The sequence below is a fragment of the Lepidochelys kempii genome, chromosome 8, assembly GCF_965140285.1.
Source record: "Lepidochelys kempii isolate rLepKem1 chromosome 8, rLepKem1.hap1, whole genome shotgun sequence".
Classification (NCBI taxonomy): Eukaryota; Metazoa; Chordata; order Testudines; family Cheloniidae; genus Lepidochelys; species Lepidochelys kempii.
In genome coordinates, this window is record NC_136387.1 from 3,268,878 (window position 1) to 3,287,561 (window position 18,684).

Consider the following 18,684-nt stretch of genomic DNA (forward strand, 5'->3'; position numbering starts at 1 on the left):
TATACCAGATCCTTTGCCAGGCAAGTGGATTAGATTCTAATGGTGGAAGAGCAGCTAAGACTTTTCTTATATAACTGACCCTTGCCAATTTTAATCCTTTGATGCTGGATTTCTTTCTGTGTCAGATTTATATATTGAGTTCCAGTTAAGTGTTTTTTCTCCTAGTACCCACTAATGTATTTATACCCTGGATTAATACTACTTACCATATTTAAGTATATAGTGCAGACATCCCTGACCAGTCAAACCTAGGATCACTCTTCTCCTTCCCTAAGAGTGCAAGGAAATGCCGCAATATGGATATACAACTGTGATTAGAAAAGGAGGACTTGTGGCACCTTAGAGACTAACCAATTTATTTGAGCATAAGCTTTCGTGAGCTACAGCTCACTTCATCGGATGCATGTATTTTCCACTACATGCTTATGCTTATGCTCAAATAAATTGGTTAGTCTCTAAGGTGCCACAAGTCCTCCTTTTTCTTTGTGCGGATACAGACTAACACGGCTGTTACTCTGAAACCATACAACTGTAATTAGTGTTTATGGTGACATACAAACATAACTGATATGCAGGATAGTTTGAAGGGGAGCCCAGCTTCTCTTTACATGGTGTAAGGCAGTACCTGAAATGAGATGAGTGATCAAATGAAAGTAGATTCTGGGAAGGGTTTTCTGTGAAAGGCTATACCCTAAGGATAAGCTGCTGGGACTTTCAGCACTGAAGACACTGCAGGGCCAATTCTGCACTTGTGTTAACAGAAAATGTTATAAATATTTCATCTATCAACATCTTTGGGCTTTGAAAGTACCAAAGCATAGAGAGGGGAACAAACTGTACTGCTATTCCTAGCTAAGACCTGACTACACAAGCAAAATGAACGGTGGAGTAATTGTGATCAGTAGAGATCTCTGAAGCAATGCTGTACATTATGTACTGCTACTGTAGGTAGGACAAAGCCAGTGAGGTCTATTTCCTTTGACTGTCAGGTCTTAAACCTATTGCTGCATTTGTGCGTTGTAGCATTGCAGAGGTGAATTTATTCACAGTCCAGGAGAAGTCGGCAAAAGCAAAGAATCCTGACAGAAATCCAAGTAACAGATTAATTCAGCGTATGATGACATTGCCTCCTGGGAACTGTGCTGTGCTATTTCCATCAGAGGTCTGGCTCTCGGCATGTGTTAGTAAACAGAATGAGGCTCACACACCATTTGCTATTGTGTTTACTTCCTGAGGTAAGGCTTTCATTCAGCAAGATACACATACACACACTTCCATCAGGGAGCATGCTGGCTTAGCAGGATCAATAAACACACAAGGCATTATGAGGTCCTACTATTTGAACAGATCTTATAAAAACACAGCACATAGAAAATATTGAGGATACAAAATAATCTTTAATACTGACTTCAGAGGAGCTTTTCCTGGGCATGGAGTGAAGGCTCAGGCCTATAGTCAGAGACAGAAGCCGAGACCCACAGGAGAACAGGCAACAAGACATACATTTAAGGGATAGCTGTCAGGATACTGGCTCAATGAGCAGCTGGGACGTGTTTGAGAATAGAGCTGTTATTTGGATGTCACTTTCAAAGTCATTTCAATGAATTATAGGGGAATTCAACAGCAGCGAAGAAGGAATGATGAAGCAGACAGAAGAAGTGGGGTCCTCAGGAATGTTGTGGATGCTCTAAGACACCTTCCATCTGAGACACTCCAGCCCTTTGCAAGCATTAAGGAATGAAGCCTCCTCTTCTCCCTGGTGCGTGCCTGTGACAGAGCTGTTGGTTTTGAATGCAACAGTTGTATTGCATGGCAGAAATGTTTGTGCCACGTCCCCGATGTCACATTTATGAAGAGCACATTGTGCTCCTCCCCCGGAGATGTAAACCAGGGGATATTGCATCTGTTCCCATTAACATGCCACACTATTATTTACTTCGTAAGGAACTCGGCACCTATCTGACTGTGGATTCCATACACCTGAGTATAGGCTTCATGCGTTAAAACCGAACAGCCCCATTTTGTTATTCCTGCTAGTATGAAAAAGGCAGAACCATGATTTAGTTCCAGAGGAAGCTAGGCCATCGCATATAAAATCTGAGCAATAGCAAGAGAATATCCCCTAGTGCCATTTAATTCTTCTTTTTCTTTTTGCTTCAATAAGTCATTGAAACACTCAAATCCTGCAGCTGCAGGATTGGAAGGTCCAAGACTGCATGGAGAGAGAAATATATGGAGAGATGCCTATAAGAACAATCATACATTTGGCTGTGGCTTAGGAACGGAAGAATTTGCATTCTAAACCTTGGATGAAAACAGAGTTGTGTTTTGTTTTTTTTTTTTAAAGGCACTTGTGTTTAATAAGAACCAGCTTTGAGCCGAAGAGAGGGGTGTACAGGAGGTGCAGTGGAGAAGCTACGAATGTTGATCACAATGGTCCCTTCTCACCTTGGAGCCTATGACTATGTCATGTAGCAGGTCTGCATGGTAGGAGGCTCCTCTCTATCAGGGAGAACAGCTGATACTTCTGTTGTACAAATCGGAGACTAATTTGTTTTCCCACCTGGCAACAGGAAAAGCTGTAGGGGAGAAAAACACTCCTCCCTGTCCTGTTTCCAGAGAGTCTCTGTCACAGGGTGACTGGCCCCTTTTAAGAATTCACCTGCCTCCCAGTTGGGTTTCAGAGGAGGCCCCTGAGCGGAAGGGGCAGGTGAGAGCTGCCTGAGAACAGAGGAGAGACAGAAGGAGCAGCCGAGAATTGCCTGCGGGACAGCGCTGCAGGAGACCTGCTGGAGAGCAGTAGCCATGAGCTGCGATTGACGAGTTCTGATGGAAGCTGTTGGTGGACGGGACTGGCTAGAGCTGGGGACCCCTGCCCAGTTGCAGGAAGGCTTGAGCAGAGGCCCCTAGGGATGAAGGGAGGAACGAGCTTGGTCAATGCAAGCTGGACCCAGAAGCAAGGTGTTGGCTCTGAGCTCTTGATGAGCAGGGGTGGGATATACGGGCTGGGAGGGCTGGAGAAAGCCCTCTGGCAGAAAACCTGAATGGAGGCAATGGGAGGAGCCCAGGAACAAAGGGTTTGTCTTGGAGCAAGATTCCCCTGATCAGGGATAGGACTGATGGGCAAGGAGGCCTGGGGGAGTGACACATTGTGGGGAGCCCTCTCCCTGGGGACCTGACTGGGAGCTCCAGGAGAAGACACAAGGGAGAGAAGTGGGTCTTGGAACTCTCACGGGAAAAGCCTGGAGAGTGGGGCCCTGGGACTGGTTAACGACTCTTGGGTGGGCAAACTGGGAAACATGACCCTTGAATGGGATTGAAGAGCTTCTGCATTGTCATCTGGTCTTGGCTTTGAGGTTGTGGGAGGATCTGTGTTTACCCCGAGGGACCTGTGAGTCAAAGGGGTTGAATTCCTCCCTGAGGGAGAGACGATATTCCTTTGAAGGGAAAGCTGAGGTGGGTTGTACTTGTGCTGTCGAGGTTGGCTACAAGAGGGCAGCTGTGATGGGGTAATGGGATATGAACAGTGGGATTCAAAACCCTCTCCCACCAGGAAGGGATGACTGGTGGGGCCGCACCCAGAGGCCATCCTATGACAGTCTCCCAGGGAAGGGAGAGGGTCCGGGACAGTCATAGTTACCTGAAAACTGCAACTGTGGGCTCCCAGTTTCTAGGGAACCTCTCTGAGGAGGTGGTGCAGAAAGGACAGGGAGGAGAAGGGGCTGCCAGACACAGCAGGGGGTTGATTGGTGCCCTAGATATCCACCCAAGCTGAGGACCATCAGTGGTGGGTCCTGCCCTTCCTCACCACACATCAGCCTCCAGCTGCTGGGGAGAAGCTGCCAGGAGAGTGGCCAGCCAGGGATGCTTTAGTCCCGCTGAGCCATGGAGGGAGTCACAATAGCATATGGCAGCTCTGAAGTGCCTTTCAGACCCGTGGTAGCTTTATCCTCATAGCTTTTCTGCCCCTGTCCTGCCCCCTGCATCATGCTGGGAACAGCGGGTTGGATCACATATTCCTAATGCAGACAAAGCTCCTGCTGACCTCAGGAGGCATCTTGTTTGAATGAAGGGAACGGCACCAGGCCTCAAATGTACTGTGGCTGGCTGAGAGCAGTTAACCTCCTAGCACAGACAGAATTCACAGGCTCCCAGACCAACAGAGAGATCTAATTTTAGACTCCTTTACCTCGGAAGCAAAAACATGCCACCTCTAAACAGTACCGTTTCCGAGTCTGAAATAACAAGGGAGGCCTGTATCTGATGCTCTGAGCTGTCAGATAAAGAAGCTGGGGGTCACTGGTTGATTGTCATTTCCTGCCTCTACAATACTTGTTTCAGTGACTGCTGACCAAGAGGGGTTTGTCCACCTCCCAGCAGGACGGATATTCCAGATGTTCCACACTGTGTCCACACACTATCCATATCTAATGGCTTCCTGCACTGGGGGGAGAGATGAGGGATGGTGTGATGGAGGCAAGGGGCAAGAAGCATTTGACCTGCTCATGAAGAGCTTTTTTACCATTAGGAAAATGGAGTTGGCACCTGGAGACATGCAGCTGCTCTTCCTCCTCCTCTTTCATTTGGACTGGTTAGTGATTTCTTTGTAATGCAGGGGAGGAGAGAAGGAAACATACCCCTCTAAATTATCTGTTCCCTGGCTGCCGTGATTACACGACTTCCCAGCCAGGAAATCCATTTCCTGTCCTCTTCCTCTTTGTATGCTGGCCTTATCCATTGCGAAGTGCAGCGGGACGTGTTGCTGACTTTGCAGGCGTGACTTCATTGCATGGCTCTTCCACCCCAAATATCACTGACACCCCAAATGTCACTGACCTGGCTGAGAGGAGTCTTTTCAATACCCTGAAATAGGCAGCTGAGTTTTACCTTCAGTGCTGAAGAGTCGCCTCCCCTTTCAAGCCTATTTTGCCAGAGCAATAAACGTGTTCTCATTACCCCAGGAAAGGGCTTTGAGAAAGTGAGATGTGCTGGCTTCAGACTTCATGAGCATCTGAGTCACCAGCACCAGCAAAGAGCCTTGGTGGATTCCAGCTATTTGCATAAGTGTCCAGTTTTACCCAGAGGGCTCTGGAGGGGCTTACTTGTTTCCCTCTCCAGTTGCAGCTGGATGTTAAAAAGCAGCCTTGACAATTATTACTACCAGGCTGGATGTTAGAGGGAAGGGCCGTCTGACTTTCTCACAATAAGTTCTGTTGGGAGGATTTTAAGCAAAGTTTCCAGCGAAGAGGGATCAAAGTCTCCTTTGGTACAATAGTGTGATTCTGCTGCAGTCGCTGGAGTGGCTCCACTCTGTGAAAGGAGGAATAGCCCCCAAATGCAGACAAATCTGGTGTAGAAAGCCTGACAGGGAAACGAATCCCTCCCACCCCAAAATGTTCTTGGCAATCAGTTTGGGCAGATTTATTATTATTTGAGAAGAGAGAGGGATGGAAAAAATTTAGAGCTCTCAATCTGGTTATAGACTCTCTTCGGTCGTTCGCTAGACCAAAATGAAAACAGCTGACATTTCCCACAAGAGATTTGTGGCCTGTCTGTTGGCTTTTGGTTTTTGAAAAATTGTGTTCATGCATCCAAGATATTTGTATTTATTTTAAAAATGGCACCTACCCATGCAGACTGACGGCATTGTATCACGATCCCCAACTGAGTTGTTAGCTCCACTGAGTTCATTAGAAGAACCCACCCATCTCAAAGGACAACCATGGACATCCACTGGAGCCCAGCCAAACTTAGTTGAAGACCTCTGAGTATATCATTTCTGAGCACCTCCCATTGAGATCATTGGTTAGTGAAGGTTCCCAGCACGGTACAGGACTGTGCTAGTCAATTATGCCTGTTGTAAATATTTTACTGGCTCTAAGACACCGGAAAACCAATTTATTGTGGAAACCCTGGCAGAGATTTTTCCAAAGCCACTTAGGGATTGGACCCCAATTCCCATTTAAATTAATGTGACTATGCCTCTAAACTTCCTAGGCGACTTGGAAAATCTCCCACCATATGTTTTATTTAGCCCCTATCTAGCCCACGTTTTATCTCAGCCCCAGTACTGCCAAGTGTTGACTCCAATGGAAGTTAGGGGCTTCCCAGGGCCTCCTTCCCTGTCATCTATTTGCAATTCGTTTATCTTGCTTTCCGCTGCTCTCTGGAGATCTGACAAGAAAAGGAAGAGGGAAGGGAGTCTTTCATTCCCAGTCTTTCCTCTCATTCTCTCCCTGTTCTGTTTAGCTGACCGGGCTGCAGGCAGAGCTCTTTAGGGAACCCCAGGAACCAGCCTCCCAGCAGGGGGCTCCCTGCATCCCATGCCCCGTCTCCGTTACATAATGCTGCCTTCTCCTGCAAAATGCCGTCAGCCTCATTCACTGAATACTTGACCTGCCCTGTTGCTGTGTCTGAGACAGCAAACCAGAGACACCCCTGAATGAGGACACCAGGCCTTCCCTGCAGGCCCGTTCATGCAGCAGCTCAGTGGCATTAAGATGGACCCTTTGTTTAAAACAATGACATCACTGACAGAGCTGCCCTGGGCCAAGATCACTCCAAGCCGGTCTTCAGCAGAACAGAGTCTTTAAGACATCTGTACATTGTGGCAGTGGGCCAGGCCTTCGCTCATTTGGCTGCTTTGCTCAGAGCTGACCTGGCTCCGCAGGATGTCTGTTCAATGAAAACTGGCAGTGGCCTATTTCCAGCCAGCATCCGAGCTCCAGCATGGGGGAGTCGGCTGCTCTGGAGTGGAGCTGATGTGTGCAAGTCAGGGAGGAGTGAGTATGGGTGCTGAGAGCTAGCCCCTCTGCTGGTTAGAGCAGCCTGAGGACTACTCTAACTTAGGCAGGCCTCAGATCGCCCCAGCACCTGAAACCATGGCCAGGAATCAGCATGGGACAGAGTTATTCCCAGCCCCAAGGACCCTTTCCTCCGCCCATGCCCTGTTTTTCCTGACACACCATCAGCAGAGTGAGGGAAAAGAGCTTGACAGCACCTGTGCTGGCTGGCCCTGTACCACCTTGCAGTTGGGTGATTGCCTCTGGGCCAGTGATGCCAGCTTTAGGGCTAGCAGTTTGGCACAAAGCGACCGCATAGTGCCAGAGAAAGCATGTTTGAAAAGCGGGCAATGAAGGCCAGAGCCTCACTGATGTCAGAGCCGCTGGCTAGGAGCCTGATCCTGCCTCCTGACTTCAGCGGAGCAACGTCAATTTGCATCGGTTGAGGATCTGCCTCATAGGTTCTAAGCAGAGACTTTCACACAATCCAGAGCCTCTCATAAACACATTGCTCAAAGCAATTTCCTGGAAGTTAATGCAATTTGGTGATGAAGCATTCGTTTCAGCTGAGCAAACTAGGATAGTCAGGGAGAAGATTATAGGGAGACTTTTTCTGTAGCATGGTGTTTCTGTGATTATCTGCTGTTTACAGATATGCAATAGCTGATACCAGCACTATTCAAGGCCGGGCCAATAATGAGGTACCCAGTGAGGAGCATTAGCACATCAGAAAGAAGCGACATGAGCTTTGCTGGGCTACAATGAAGTTTGAAAGCAGAGACAAAAGCAGTCGTATTCCAGACATCAATTGGGCTCAAACGGAACGCTGCCAAACATGACTTCTGCTTCTCCCTGAGGTGAAGAGAATGATTATCTGCATGGAGGCAAGCGGCAGTCTTGTCTGTGGCATGAAAGAACATCTTCCATTGTCGCCTGGTGAGGGCGAAAGGGGCGTCTCAGGAGATGAGACACTTGCAAGTCATTTTTGAGGGTGCTGTTTACATTTAGCTCAGGGAAATGCAATCTACACGGAAGTCTCTGAATGCTGCCTGCTGGGGAGAGAGCGGTCACATTGCCTAGAGGCGACCTGCAAAGGGGGAATAAAAAAATAGTGGTGGGGGGGTTCCTTCTTTGTGATTTGTAAAGATGACTTGACAGGGTTTATTCTCCCCCTAGAAAAGTTTTTGGAGTTTGTTTATTTATATATTGCTTGTTTTTTCCCCTTAGGAATATTGGGAATTCTGGTCTTTCCTGGTTTTGCTGGAGCACTTTTTGGATGACTCGGAGAGGTGGATTGGGTCTTTCCATCCCTTAACTGAAGGGGCTTCGGGCTGAATCCTTAACAAAGCCAGCCCGAGCTTTTCTCACAAGGGTTTGAGTTAAATATAGGGCAAAGGAAAGAGTTTCAAACACTCTGAAAAGGGAAGGGATTTTTATTCAGTCAGTCAGGTTTCACTTTCTTGGTATCTCTGATGTCCTAAACTTGCTAATTCTCTAACTGTAGAGTCTTCCAGGAGTGGCAAGACCTGTCAAAAAACAAGCCATTTAAAGAAACAACCATTTAAATTTTGTTAGTTGGAGGAGGGCGGAACCCACAACGCATCAGGCCTTTTTTATAAAGCATAAAGAGGGCACAAGCACATTCTGCCCACCCCACTTTGCCCTTGCACTTTAAGAAATCCGCTGCCTGGAATGTAACAATTCCCACTGAGGCGCAGCTGAATAGGAGCTGGAACAGAGGCTGACTATCACAGTCCCCAACTATGGCATCCTCGCGTGGTGCCAAGTGTGATGCCTAGACAGTCGACAGTAAAGCATGGGGTGCTTTGTACATATCTGTGATCAGTCACTTTACAAGGCCGTTTTACAGGCTTTTAGAGATGGGGTGGCTGGTTTTCACCGGGGTTTGCCCTGTTTTGCTGCTGCTGAGATGGAGACAGGTTGTGACTTTCTCCGGTTTGCCATTCACGAGCCAGCCTCATTTCCTAATTTTGCAAACTCGGCCACCTGGGTGAAAGAGGAGGAGGAGACGGCAGTACAGCAGCATTGCCCCTGGTACCCAATCCAAATGCTTACTCGTGAAGTGCTGAGAGCAGTCCAGCTTGCTTTGCCTTTCCCATGATCCCAGGCTCCTTGTAAAACTCAGGGGGGATTTTGCCTGTATAAGGAGCACGGGGTCAGGTCCTGAATAGGGTGTCAAACTTTGCCTTGTTCCTATGCCAAGAAGGGTTTGCAAGCTGTAAAATGGCACCATCTGAACCCATTCTCGGGCCATTACATTGTAACAGGAACAGAGATGGGTTTATAACAGCACGCAGCCATGGACAGCCCAGAGCCCTGGGGGAAATTTGTAGCGCAAGCTGGAGCCAGACTTCATAGCTGATCCCCCTCCCCCAAAATGCATGTTGGACTGAACCAAAACCCTGAATCTGAATACTCCCAGGCTTCAACCATGATGAATTTGGATCACAACTTTTATGGCCTAATGTCAAAACACAAGGGGCACGAACCCCATTCTCATTTGAGATGATGATGATGATGGTTGGTTTTCCATCTCTTGGTGTCTTCAGCTGAAGACTGGATAAATTTCTGGAGAGATTCTTTAGCCAAACACAAGTTATTCGGTTCAGTACAGGAGTAACTGGATGAAATTACTTGCACTAATGGAGGAGCCTGTGACTGGACTCAAACCAGGAGGTCCCTTCCATTCCTATTCTTAAATTCTATGGCCAGGTAAGATTAGATGATCAAACATTCCCTTCTGGGCTTAAAATCTTTGAATCTATGTGCCAACAGTACCAGAGGAGGAGTGAACCCATTGGTCTGGGCATTGCTCAAACACATAAGAACGTGCAGTCCCTGTCCTGTAGAGTTTGCAGTCTAAAAACCTCAAGTGAAATCTTGTGGTTTTCTTCATATTGCATCCCCAAGTCTCTGAAAATCATCTTTGTACAGAAAATTATTATTTAGTGCAGTTCTGTGTCCCATGGGAACCTGGCTGGTACATCAGCTTTTTTTACTCTTTGCAGTCTTATTTATTTATTTCATTTTTAAAAAATGTTACTATTTGAGTTTGTTGAAACCAGGGGCAGGATTTATGAATGAACCAAAATACAGTGGTGGCAGTGAGGGGCCTGGCCGTGTGGGCACAGTGCTACAGAGCGGGGCATCATTCAGTGGCCGAGTTTGGGATTCACAGGCATGCTTTCCTTTGTCCTGATTCATTTAATAAATGTTTTGAAGGAGCACTTAGGAAGATGACTAGCTGAGCACTTACAGGTATGAGTGTATTTCATGAGACAAAATTATCTGAATGCAGTGTTTGTGTGCCAATGGCCATTAACCTTTGAACTTCTGAGCCTCTCCCCATTCAAGTTCCCTCTGGGCAGGGAGAGGAGACATATAATATTGGTCTCGCAGATGCTCTGATTGCATTGATGTTTTGTGCAAGCCATTAGCCCCTCTCTTGTTTCTGAAAGTGTGTTAGTGGAGGGCTTGGCAGATGGAAAGTGCTGCATTAGAGGTAAATGTTGCAGGGCAGAGGGTGGAATATGTACCAGAGAAAAGCTCCCTAGTGATTGCCCCCAAAAGGCTCATCTTCCATTGGCCATGTGTTTTTTTTTTTTCACTTCGTTCAATTTTATACTGTGTTTGTTATAGCTTGTTCAGCCTAACCAAACGAAGGCAGAAGGGAGATATGATTGTGCTCTATAAATACCTCAGAGGGATAAACACTAGGGAGGGAGAGGAGTTAATTGCCAATGTGGGCACAAAAACAAATGGAGATAAACTAGCCATCAGCAAGTTTAGACTTGAAATTCAACAAAGGTTTCTAACCACCAGAGGAGTGAAGTTTTGGAATAGCCTCCTAAGGGGAGCAGTGGGGGGCAAAAAATCTAATTGGCTTCAAGACTGAGCTTGATAAGTTTATGGAGGGGGTGGTATGCTGGGACTGCCTACAATGGCATGTAGCCCATCTGTGACTGCTAGCAGCAAATATCTCCAACAGATGGGACACTAGATAGGGAGGGATTTGAGTTACAATAAAGTATTCTTTCCCAGGGGTCTGGCTGGTGGGCCTAGCCCAAATGCTCAGTGTCTAACTGATCGCTATATTGGGGGCTGGGAAGGAATTTTTCCCCAAGTCAGATTGGCAGAAACCCTGGGAGTTGGGGGGGTTTGTTGTTGTGTGGTTTTTTGTTTTTTTTTTGCCTTCCTCTGCAGCATGGGGCATGGTTTTGTGTAAATGGCGGATTCTCTGCAACTTGAAGTCTTTAAATCATGAATTGAGGACTTCAGTAACTCAGCCAGAAATTAGGGGTCTATTACAGCAGTGAGAGTTAGTTTGACATCTGTAGTATGCAAGGTCTTGGAAAAAAATTTGAAGGAGAAGGTAGTTAAGGACATTGAAGTCAATGGTAAATGGGACAAAATACAAGATGGTTTTACAAAAGGTAGATCGTGCCGAACCAACCTGATCTCCCTCTTTGAGAAAGTAACAGATTTTTTAGACAAAGGAAACGCAGTGGATCTAATTTACCTAGATTTCGGTAAGGTGTTTGATACCGTGCCACATGGGGATTTATTAGTTAAATTTGGAAAAGATGGGGATCAATAGGAAAACTGAAAGGTGGATAAGGAATTGGTTAAAGGGGAGACTACAATGGGTCCTACTGAAAGGTGAACTGTCAGGCTGGAGGGAGGTTACCAGTGGAGTTCCTCAAGGATCGGTTTTGGGACCAATCTTATTTAATCTTTTTATTACTGACCTCGGCACAAAAAGTGGGAGTCTGCTAATAAGGTCTGCGGATGATACAAAGCTGGGAGGTATTGCCAATTTAGAGAAGGACAGGGATATCCTACAGGAGGATCTGGATGACCTTGTAAATTGGAGTAATAGTAAGAGGATGAAATTTAATAGTGAGAAGTGTGAGGTCATGCATTTAGGGATTAATAAGAAGAATTTTAGTTATAAGCTGGGGACGCATCAATTAGAAGTAACGGAGGAGGAGAAGGTCCTTGGAATATTGGTCATAGGATGACTATGAGCCGCCAATGTGATATGGCTGTGAAAAAAGCTAATGCGGTCTTGGGATGCATCAGGAGAGGTATTTCCAGTAGGGATAAGGAGGTTTTAGTACCGTTATCAAGGCACTGGTGAGACCTCACCTGGAATACTATGTGCAGTTCTGGTCTCCCATGTTTAAGAAAGATGAATTCAAACTGGAACAGGTACAGAGAAGGGCTAGGATGATCCGAGGAATGGAACAGGTACAGAGAAGGGCTAGGATGATCCGAGGAATGGAAAACTTGTCTTATGAAAGGAGACTCAAGGAGCTTGGCTTGTTTAGCCTAACCAAAAGAAGGTTGAGGGGAGATATGATTGCTCTCTATAAATATATCAGAGGGATAAACACCAGAGAGGGAGAGGAATTATTTAAGCTCAGTACCAATGTGGACACAAGAACAAATGGATATAAACTGGCCACCAGGAAGTTTAGACTTGAAATTAGACGAAGGTTTCTAACCATCAGAGGAGTGACGTTTTGGAATAGCCTTCCAAGGGAAGCAGTGGGGGCAAAAGATCTATCTGGCTTTAAGATTAAACTCGATAAATTTATGGAGGAGATGGTATGATGGGATAATGTGGTTTTGGTAATTAAATATTCATGGTAAATAGGCCCAATGGCCTGTGATGGGATATTAGATGGGGTGGGATCTGAGTTACCCAGGAAAGAATTTTCTGTAGTATCTGGCTAGTGAATCTTGCCCATATGCTCAGGGTTTAGCTGATCGCCATATTTGGGGTCGGGAAGGAATTTTCCTCCAGGGCAGATTGAAGGGCAGGTTTTTTGCCTTCCTCTGTAGCATGGGGCACGGGTCACTTGTTGGAGGATTCTCTGCTCCTTGAAGTCTTTAAACCATGATTTGAGGACTTCAATAGCTCGGACATAGGTGAGAGGTTTTTTGCAGGAGTGGTGGGTGAAATTCTGTGGCCTGCGTTGTGCAGGAGGTCAGACTAGATGATCGTAATGGTCCCTTCTGACCTAAATATCTATGAATCTATGTTCTGTGGCCTGCAACATGCAGGAGGTCGGACCAGATGATCATGATGGTCCCTTCTGGCCTTTAAGTCTATGAGACTCATAACAAAGAACACCCACACTAACTGCCTTGCGACCCAGTCCAGCACCCACTGACGTTAATGAGAGTGTTTCCATTGATTTAAACGGGAGCTGGATCAGGCCCTTCTTGCACTGTGATTGTCAGATATCCCAGCAGAGATGATTCAATAATAATGTGCCAAGTCTAAAGAAATGTCCTTTTTTGTCTTTGCTTTGCTATTGGTAGGCACCTCTTTGCACCAGGCTACACTGAAACCCACTATACCCAGACTGGAATGCCCCACACCATTACTTTCAACCACACAGTAAGTATCGGGGGAGGGATAGCTCAGTGGTTTGAGCATTAGCCTGCTAAACCCAGGGTTGTGAGTTCAATCCTTGAGGGGGCCATTTAGGGATCTGGGGCAAAAATTGGGGATTGGTCCTGCTTTGAGCAAGGGGGTTGGACTAGATGACCTCCTGAGGTCCCTTCCAACCCTGATAGTCTATGATTCTATGCCGGTGCAGGCGAATCCTAGGAGAGGGTACACAGAGGGGACGGGGCTTCATCCTCTGGAGACTTGAGTTTCCAATTGGACTGGGTGGAATGTGACTTGAGTTTGGAATTCTCAGCCTGTAGATATCTCTAGTGGGCAACTGTTTGCACCCCCAAACCTTTGGCCAGTCAATGGTCCCATCTCAGATGAGTTCTTTGGTAGGCACAGTCTGACGGATGCTGCATATTAGGTCTGCGGAGCCGTGGCAGAGATCTGCAGGGAAACCTCTCCCTTTGCCTGCCTCTCGCTGTTTCTTTCTAGTCTCTGCAGAATTTTGGAGCTCTTGAAAGCGAAGACCTGGGGAAAATGTTGCTTTTTCCACTTCTGTAAGCCAAGGTCTTCCCCAGATCCCAAATACCCAATCTGGGCTCACCCCAACGAATACAAACCAGAGCAGAGAGAGAATTTTCCAAAGCACTGAAATGACTTAGGAGACTCAGCCCCATTGCCTTCCAATGCTGCTGTTCATCCCTTTGCTTTTGACACTGCCCTTTGCAAAGTGCAAGCTCCACGCTTGCTGTGTTCCCAGCCCTTTGCGAAACTAGCCCATGCCAGCTGGCTCCTGGTCAGAAAAACCATCATGAATTGCCGATCTCAGACAAGGACCCTCAGCTGCAATTGCACAAAGATATACATTAGTTAGAATTTTAAACAAAAAGATAAAGATGATGAGAGAATTTTCCCTGCTTCTGTTTGCTCCCCTCTCTCCTCCCAGAGGCGCACAGCTGGGTGAGGCATTTGGGCTGTGATGGAATGCTGTCAGCATGTTGACCCTAGTGGCTTCCTTGTTCCTACCATAGTCTGCCTTTTGTCTTGAGATGAGCCCATCTAAATGGACTTTCCGGTCTATAACATATAACCCTTTATAGAACTAAAGTATGAGGTCAGCACATTCTTCAGGGCCTGATCCAAAGCCAGCTGAAGTCAATAGATAGATAGATAGATAGATTCCCGTTGACTGACTTCAACAAGTTTTGGATCAAGCCCTTAGTGCTGCAGCCTGGTCTGCTTGTCTGTGAAGCTTCCTCGGGACATTGCAGCACCTTAGATTTTATTAGCAATGAAGAGCATGTTCATGCATATCCACAAGGCCATGTTATGACAGCCAAGATGCTAGGTTTGAATCAGGGGACTGCTGTTTTTTGTTATTGTTGTTGCATTAAAGTCTCACCTGGTGGCAGGAGGGACAGTACTAGAGAGAATTAAAGGCTCTGTCATTACGCACCCAGGTCCTATACTGGTTCTTTCTGCCTAGGTGTTAATTCCACCCTCCTGCAATAAAAGAACTCACAAAACTCTTCCTTCCTTAGACAATCTCCTTTCTCCTTTCCAGGACCATTGCTTCTATCATGGTGTTGTGCGAGGCATGGAACAATCCAGCGTCACACTCAGCGCATGCAAAGGGCTACGGTAAGATTCAGGCAAGCCCTGACAAAACAATCATCTGATAGTCCTTTGGCCTCCCCTCATCCTTTCCAAGGTCTCCAGGCAGCCCTTCATGTGACTCCCTAGCAAGGTTGTTAGCATTAGAGCTAGTCGGGAATTTTCCAACTAAAAGTTTTTGGCCAGGAAACGTGGATTGGTCAAAAGCAAAGCTTTATGTGGGAAAGGGTCAGCTTCAACAAATGGTTCGACTTGAACTTTTGAAGTATTGCAACAAAACCTTGTTTTCCCAGTTGGAACTGACTCTTTGGTTGGAAACTGAGTAAAAATAAATAACTTCTGAATATTTTGTCCACAGGAATTTTTGTTGGAGTTGACACACTTAAAAAGCATTTGACAAATTTCTAACCAGTTTTAGTCCTGGGCAGAAAAAAAGACCAGATCCTCAGCAAGTGTAAATCAGCATAGCTCTAGTGAAATCAACAGAGCTACATTCACTTACCGCAGCTGGGCATCTGGGCCCACAACTAGGGTGGCCAGCTGTCCTGTTGAAAAGGGGACCTGATGGTATCCGGTCAGGTCTACTGACAGGACACCCAAAGTCTGGTTACTGCGGGTCGGGGAGGTGGGGAGATGCCAAGTCATCACCTGGGTCAGGCCCCTACTCAGTCAAGGTCACCTCCTACCTGCATTGGGTGGCTGCAGCACCCTGCCCCAGTTCTGCAGGAGAGTCCCTCCCGACCCACGCAGGGACGGGGGGAGAGGGGAAAAGCCATGAATGATGGAGGGATGGGGAAATGGGAGCAAATGGGGGTGGGGCCTCAGGGGGAAGGGGCAGGGCAGGAGCAGGGTCTTGGGGGCAGAGGTGAGGCCTTGGGGAAGGGGTGGGGCAGGGGAGGTTTTTTTTTTAAACATTTTTAAACATTACAAAGTTGGCAACCCTAAATATCACCTGCACTTGAAGGCTCGTAGTTAAGATAGGTTTCAGAGTAACAGCCATGTTAGTCTGTATTTGCAAAAAGAAAAGGAGTACTTGTGGCACCTTAGAGACTAACCAATTTATTTGAGCATAAGCTTTCATGAGCTACAGCTCACTTCATGATGCATCCGATGAAGTGAGCTGTAGCTCACGAAAGCTTATGCTCAAATAAATTGGTTAGTCTCTAAGGTGCCACAAGTACTCCTTTTCTTTTTAGTTAAGATACTTCACATCTGTTTATAAACAGGACACTGTTTGCAGTCAACTCCAGCTGAAAGCTGGTTGGAAGCTGGGCTGGGGAGATTTAGTCCAGTCAGGAAACAGACCTTGCCAAAAAAAACCCTCAGCAACCTCAAGTGCTTTTAATGTAGATAAATATCTGGTGGTATAAACAGGACAAAGTGGCCACCTGTGTTTTGCAATAAATAATCCACTTGCCATAAAAAAGCAGAAGAAATCACAGGTGTGCCCTGCTTCTGTTTTATCCCACATTCTTCCAGGTTCTTTATTCTTAGCGTCAGAGGAAACGGCTCTAGTTCGGCTAACATGTGCAGTCGTGCTGCACCACGCCCCAACCATGGTGCTGCACACTGGCCCAAGGAACTGTTCTAAACAATGATGTATGGAAGCCGAGCACACATCTGTTTTCACCTTCCCTGCAGAGCTATCAAGCAGAGCCATTCTACTCCCAGATCTATACGTCTTCCATTGGGCAAAGACCCCCGTTAAACACAGAGCCTTTCCAAACCTGATGCATGGAAAAAGGCCAGTTGAGAAAACCAGAACCACATAGGAAACATGCTTCCATCAGTCCTTGATTACAATAGTGCAAACAAGGGTTCCGCTACAACGTGGGGAGAGCAGCAACGTAGCCACCTAGGAATATTGTTAAAAATGCATGTGCAAGAGGAAAACCTCCAGAAGCCTTTACACTTTCCACCAGGAAACTGTCTTAGTGCGATTTTAGCAACTTGATATTGCATGACAAATGTGGGGGGCTCCATGTAGAAACAGCCCCATCCTATGAATCTTGATCGCAGCTTTTACCAGCTGAAGTCAAGGGAAGCAAAGCTGCCACCAGGTAAGCTTTAATGGTTTTACTTAAGCATTAAGCATTAACAAAATGCTTAATGCACCCGTTTGCTCATCACAAATCCCACCTTTGCATGGGCAAGCAGGCGTTAGTGCTTGCAAATGGGTAACTGCTCCTTTACATGCCCCATTCTCAGACCTCTGCCCCAGCCCTGTCATACATCTCTAGAGATTGCACATCCCTCTGAGCGTCGCCCTTGATCTTGAAGGAGCCTCCTTGCTGTCCGCGCCGTCACTCGCTCAGCTTTGTGCTGGGAAGCTGCCGAGTTTTGCGAATGAACCAGCAGTTTATCCAAATTGGAGAATCCATTTCAGTCATTTACTGTCCACTCAGGCTGGCAGGCTGTGGGCCTGTGCCTGCGACCAAGGCACATGAGAAGCCAAGGGTATCTTCATCCCGAGCTCTTTTTAGAACATGACCATATTGAACTGTCAGAAACTGTACCGAATTACCCCCAGGACATATTGTGCCATGTTGCTCCAGGGATGCTTACAGCAGGGTGGGCATGCAAGGAGGCTCCCCCAGCTTCTTGCACTCCATGCAGTGATGGGACATGAATGTAGGCTTTCTGTTCCACACAATGGGAGCCGTTCTCCAGGTGAATCGTCAGGGCACAGGACATCCCGAAGAAGGCAGGGTCATGCTCCCCCGTCACTCTATTCTTTGATATTTGTATGGCAGTAGCTCCTAGCAGCCCCAGTCACAGACCAAGACCTGATTGTGCTGGGTGCTGTGCAAACACAGAGCAAGAAGATGGTCCCTGCTCCTAAGAGCTTAGCCAACAGAACCAGCCAAATGCCGCATGCTGCCCCCCAGGAAGAGGAAAAGCAGCGAGGATGCTCGCCTGGTGGAAGCTTTGCTTCCCTGACTTCAGCTGGTAAAAGCATTAAGTTTAAACCTTAAGTAAACTTAAACTTAAAAGCTTAAGGTTTGGCTGTTGACCTATGTTACTGCTAGAAAATGAAGAGTCCCTGATCAGGACTGGGGCTCCGTGGGTGCTGTACAAACATAGACCCCGATCATTCAAATACTCATGTACATGCTTAACTTTTAGCCCCTAGTCACGTGCTTAAAATTCAATGCAGGTGTGTTTGCAGGACAAGAGCCACAGAGTCTATCTCATAAAGTTTATGCAGAAGTGAGCTCATTAGTTACTATGTGGTAATAAACCACAGTGTGAGCAAACGCCACGAGTACCAGCAGGGCTACAGTGGGCTTGTGTCTGAGGAACTAAAGAAGAGGAAGGGGCCTGCATTGAAGCAGAAGAAGCATAAGCTTGAAGCAAAGCTTTCAGTGGGACCCCACCACCCAGCTATGCAACCCACCAGTGGATTCTTCCTGGGCATCTGCCAGTGGGGCCAAATGCTGCTTTTGGAGGGGCAGCCCCTGTTGATTCAAGTGGACTAACACCAGTGTAAACGAGAGCAGAATTTAACCGGGATCTTTTCCTCAGCAATAAGGGTGAGCTTTATTTGGCATTGCTCTGCAGCCCCTAAAGTAACTCTGCAACGTGAGGTGTGTTTCTGGCACTGGGAATACAAGAGACAGGGCTTCTCTAATGCTTCTAAAGCCTGCTCAGGTCTTTCAGATGATGATTTCTGCAGGGATCTGGGAAAGGCATTGGTCTTGTGCCGATTCCGTTATGGCTGCAATGCACCTTTTGGGGGCCTGGGGAAGGAGTCTGCTGACCATCCTATGCAGCGTCTATCAAAAGGGGCCACTGCTTCCCGGATAGTATTGGAAATACAGAGCTGTGCCTAAGTGACTGCACAGGGTGGGCTTGTGG

General features: G+C 46.9%; 1 protein-coding gene across 4 annotated transcripts in view; it reads left to right on the top strand.

Annotated features, from left to right (window-relative positions):
• The window catches only part of ADAM19 (ADAM metallopeptidase domain 19), a 52,356-nt gene that overhangs the window by 6,648 nt on the left and 27,024 nt on the right, over positions 1 to 18,684 (top strand). For 2 of the 4 annotated variants that reach the window (XM_073355211.2, XM_073355215.2), the window contains 2 exons: positions 13,134 to 13,212; positions 14,777 to 14,853. In XM_073355211.2, coding sequence (XP_073211312.1) covers positions 13,134 to 13,212; positions 14,777 to 14,853 — 156 coding nt within the window. Of the gene's footprint in view, positions 1 to 1,091; positions 1,760 to 13,133; positions 13,213 to 14,776; positions 14,854 to 18,684 lie in introns of those variants that run through there. The other 2 variants (XM_073355214.2, XM_078853971.1) reach the window with 2 other exon arrangements.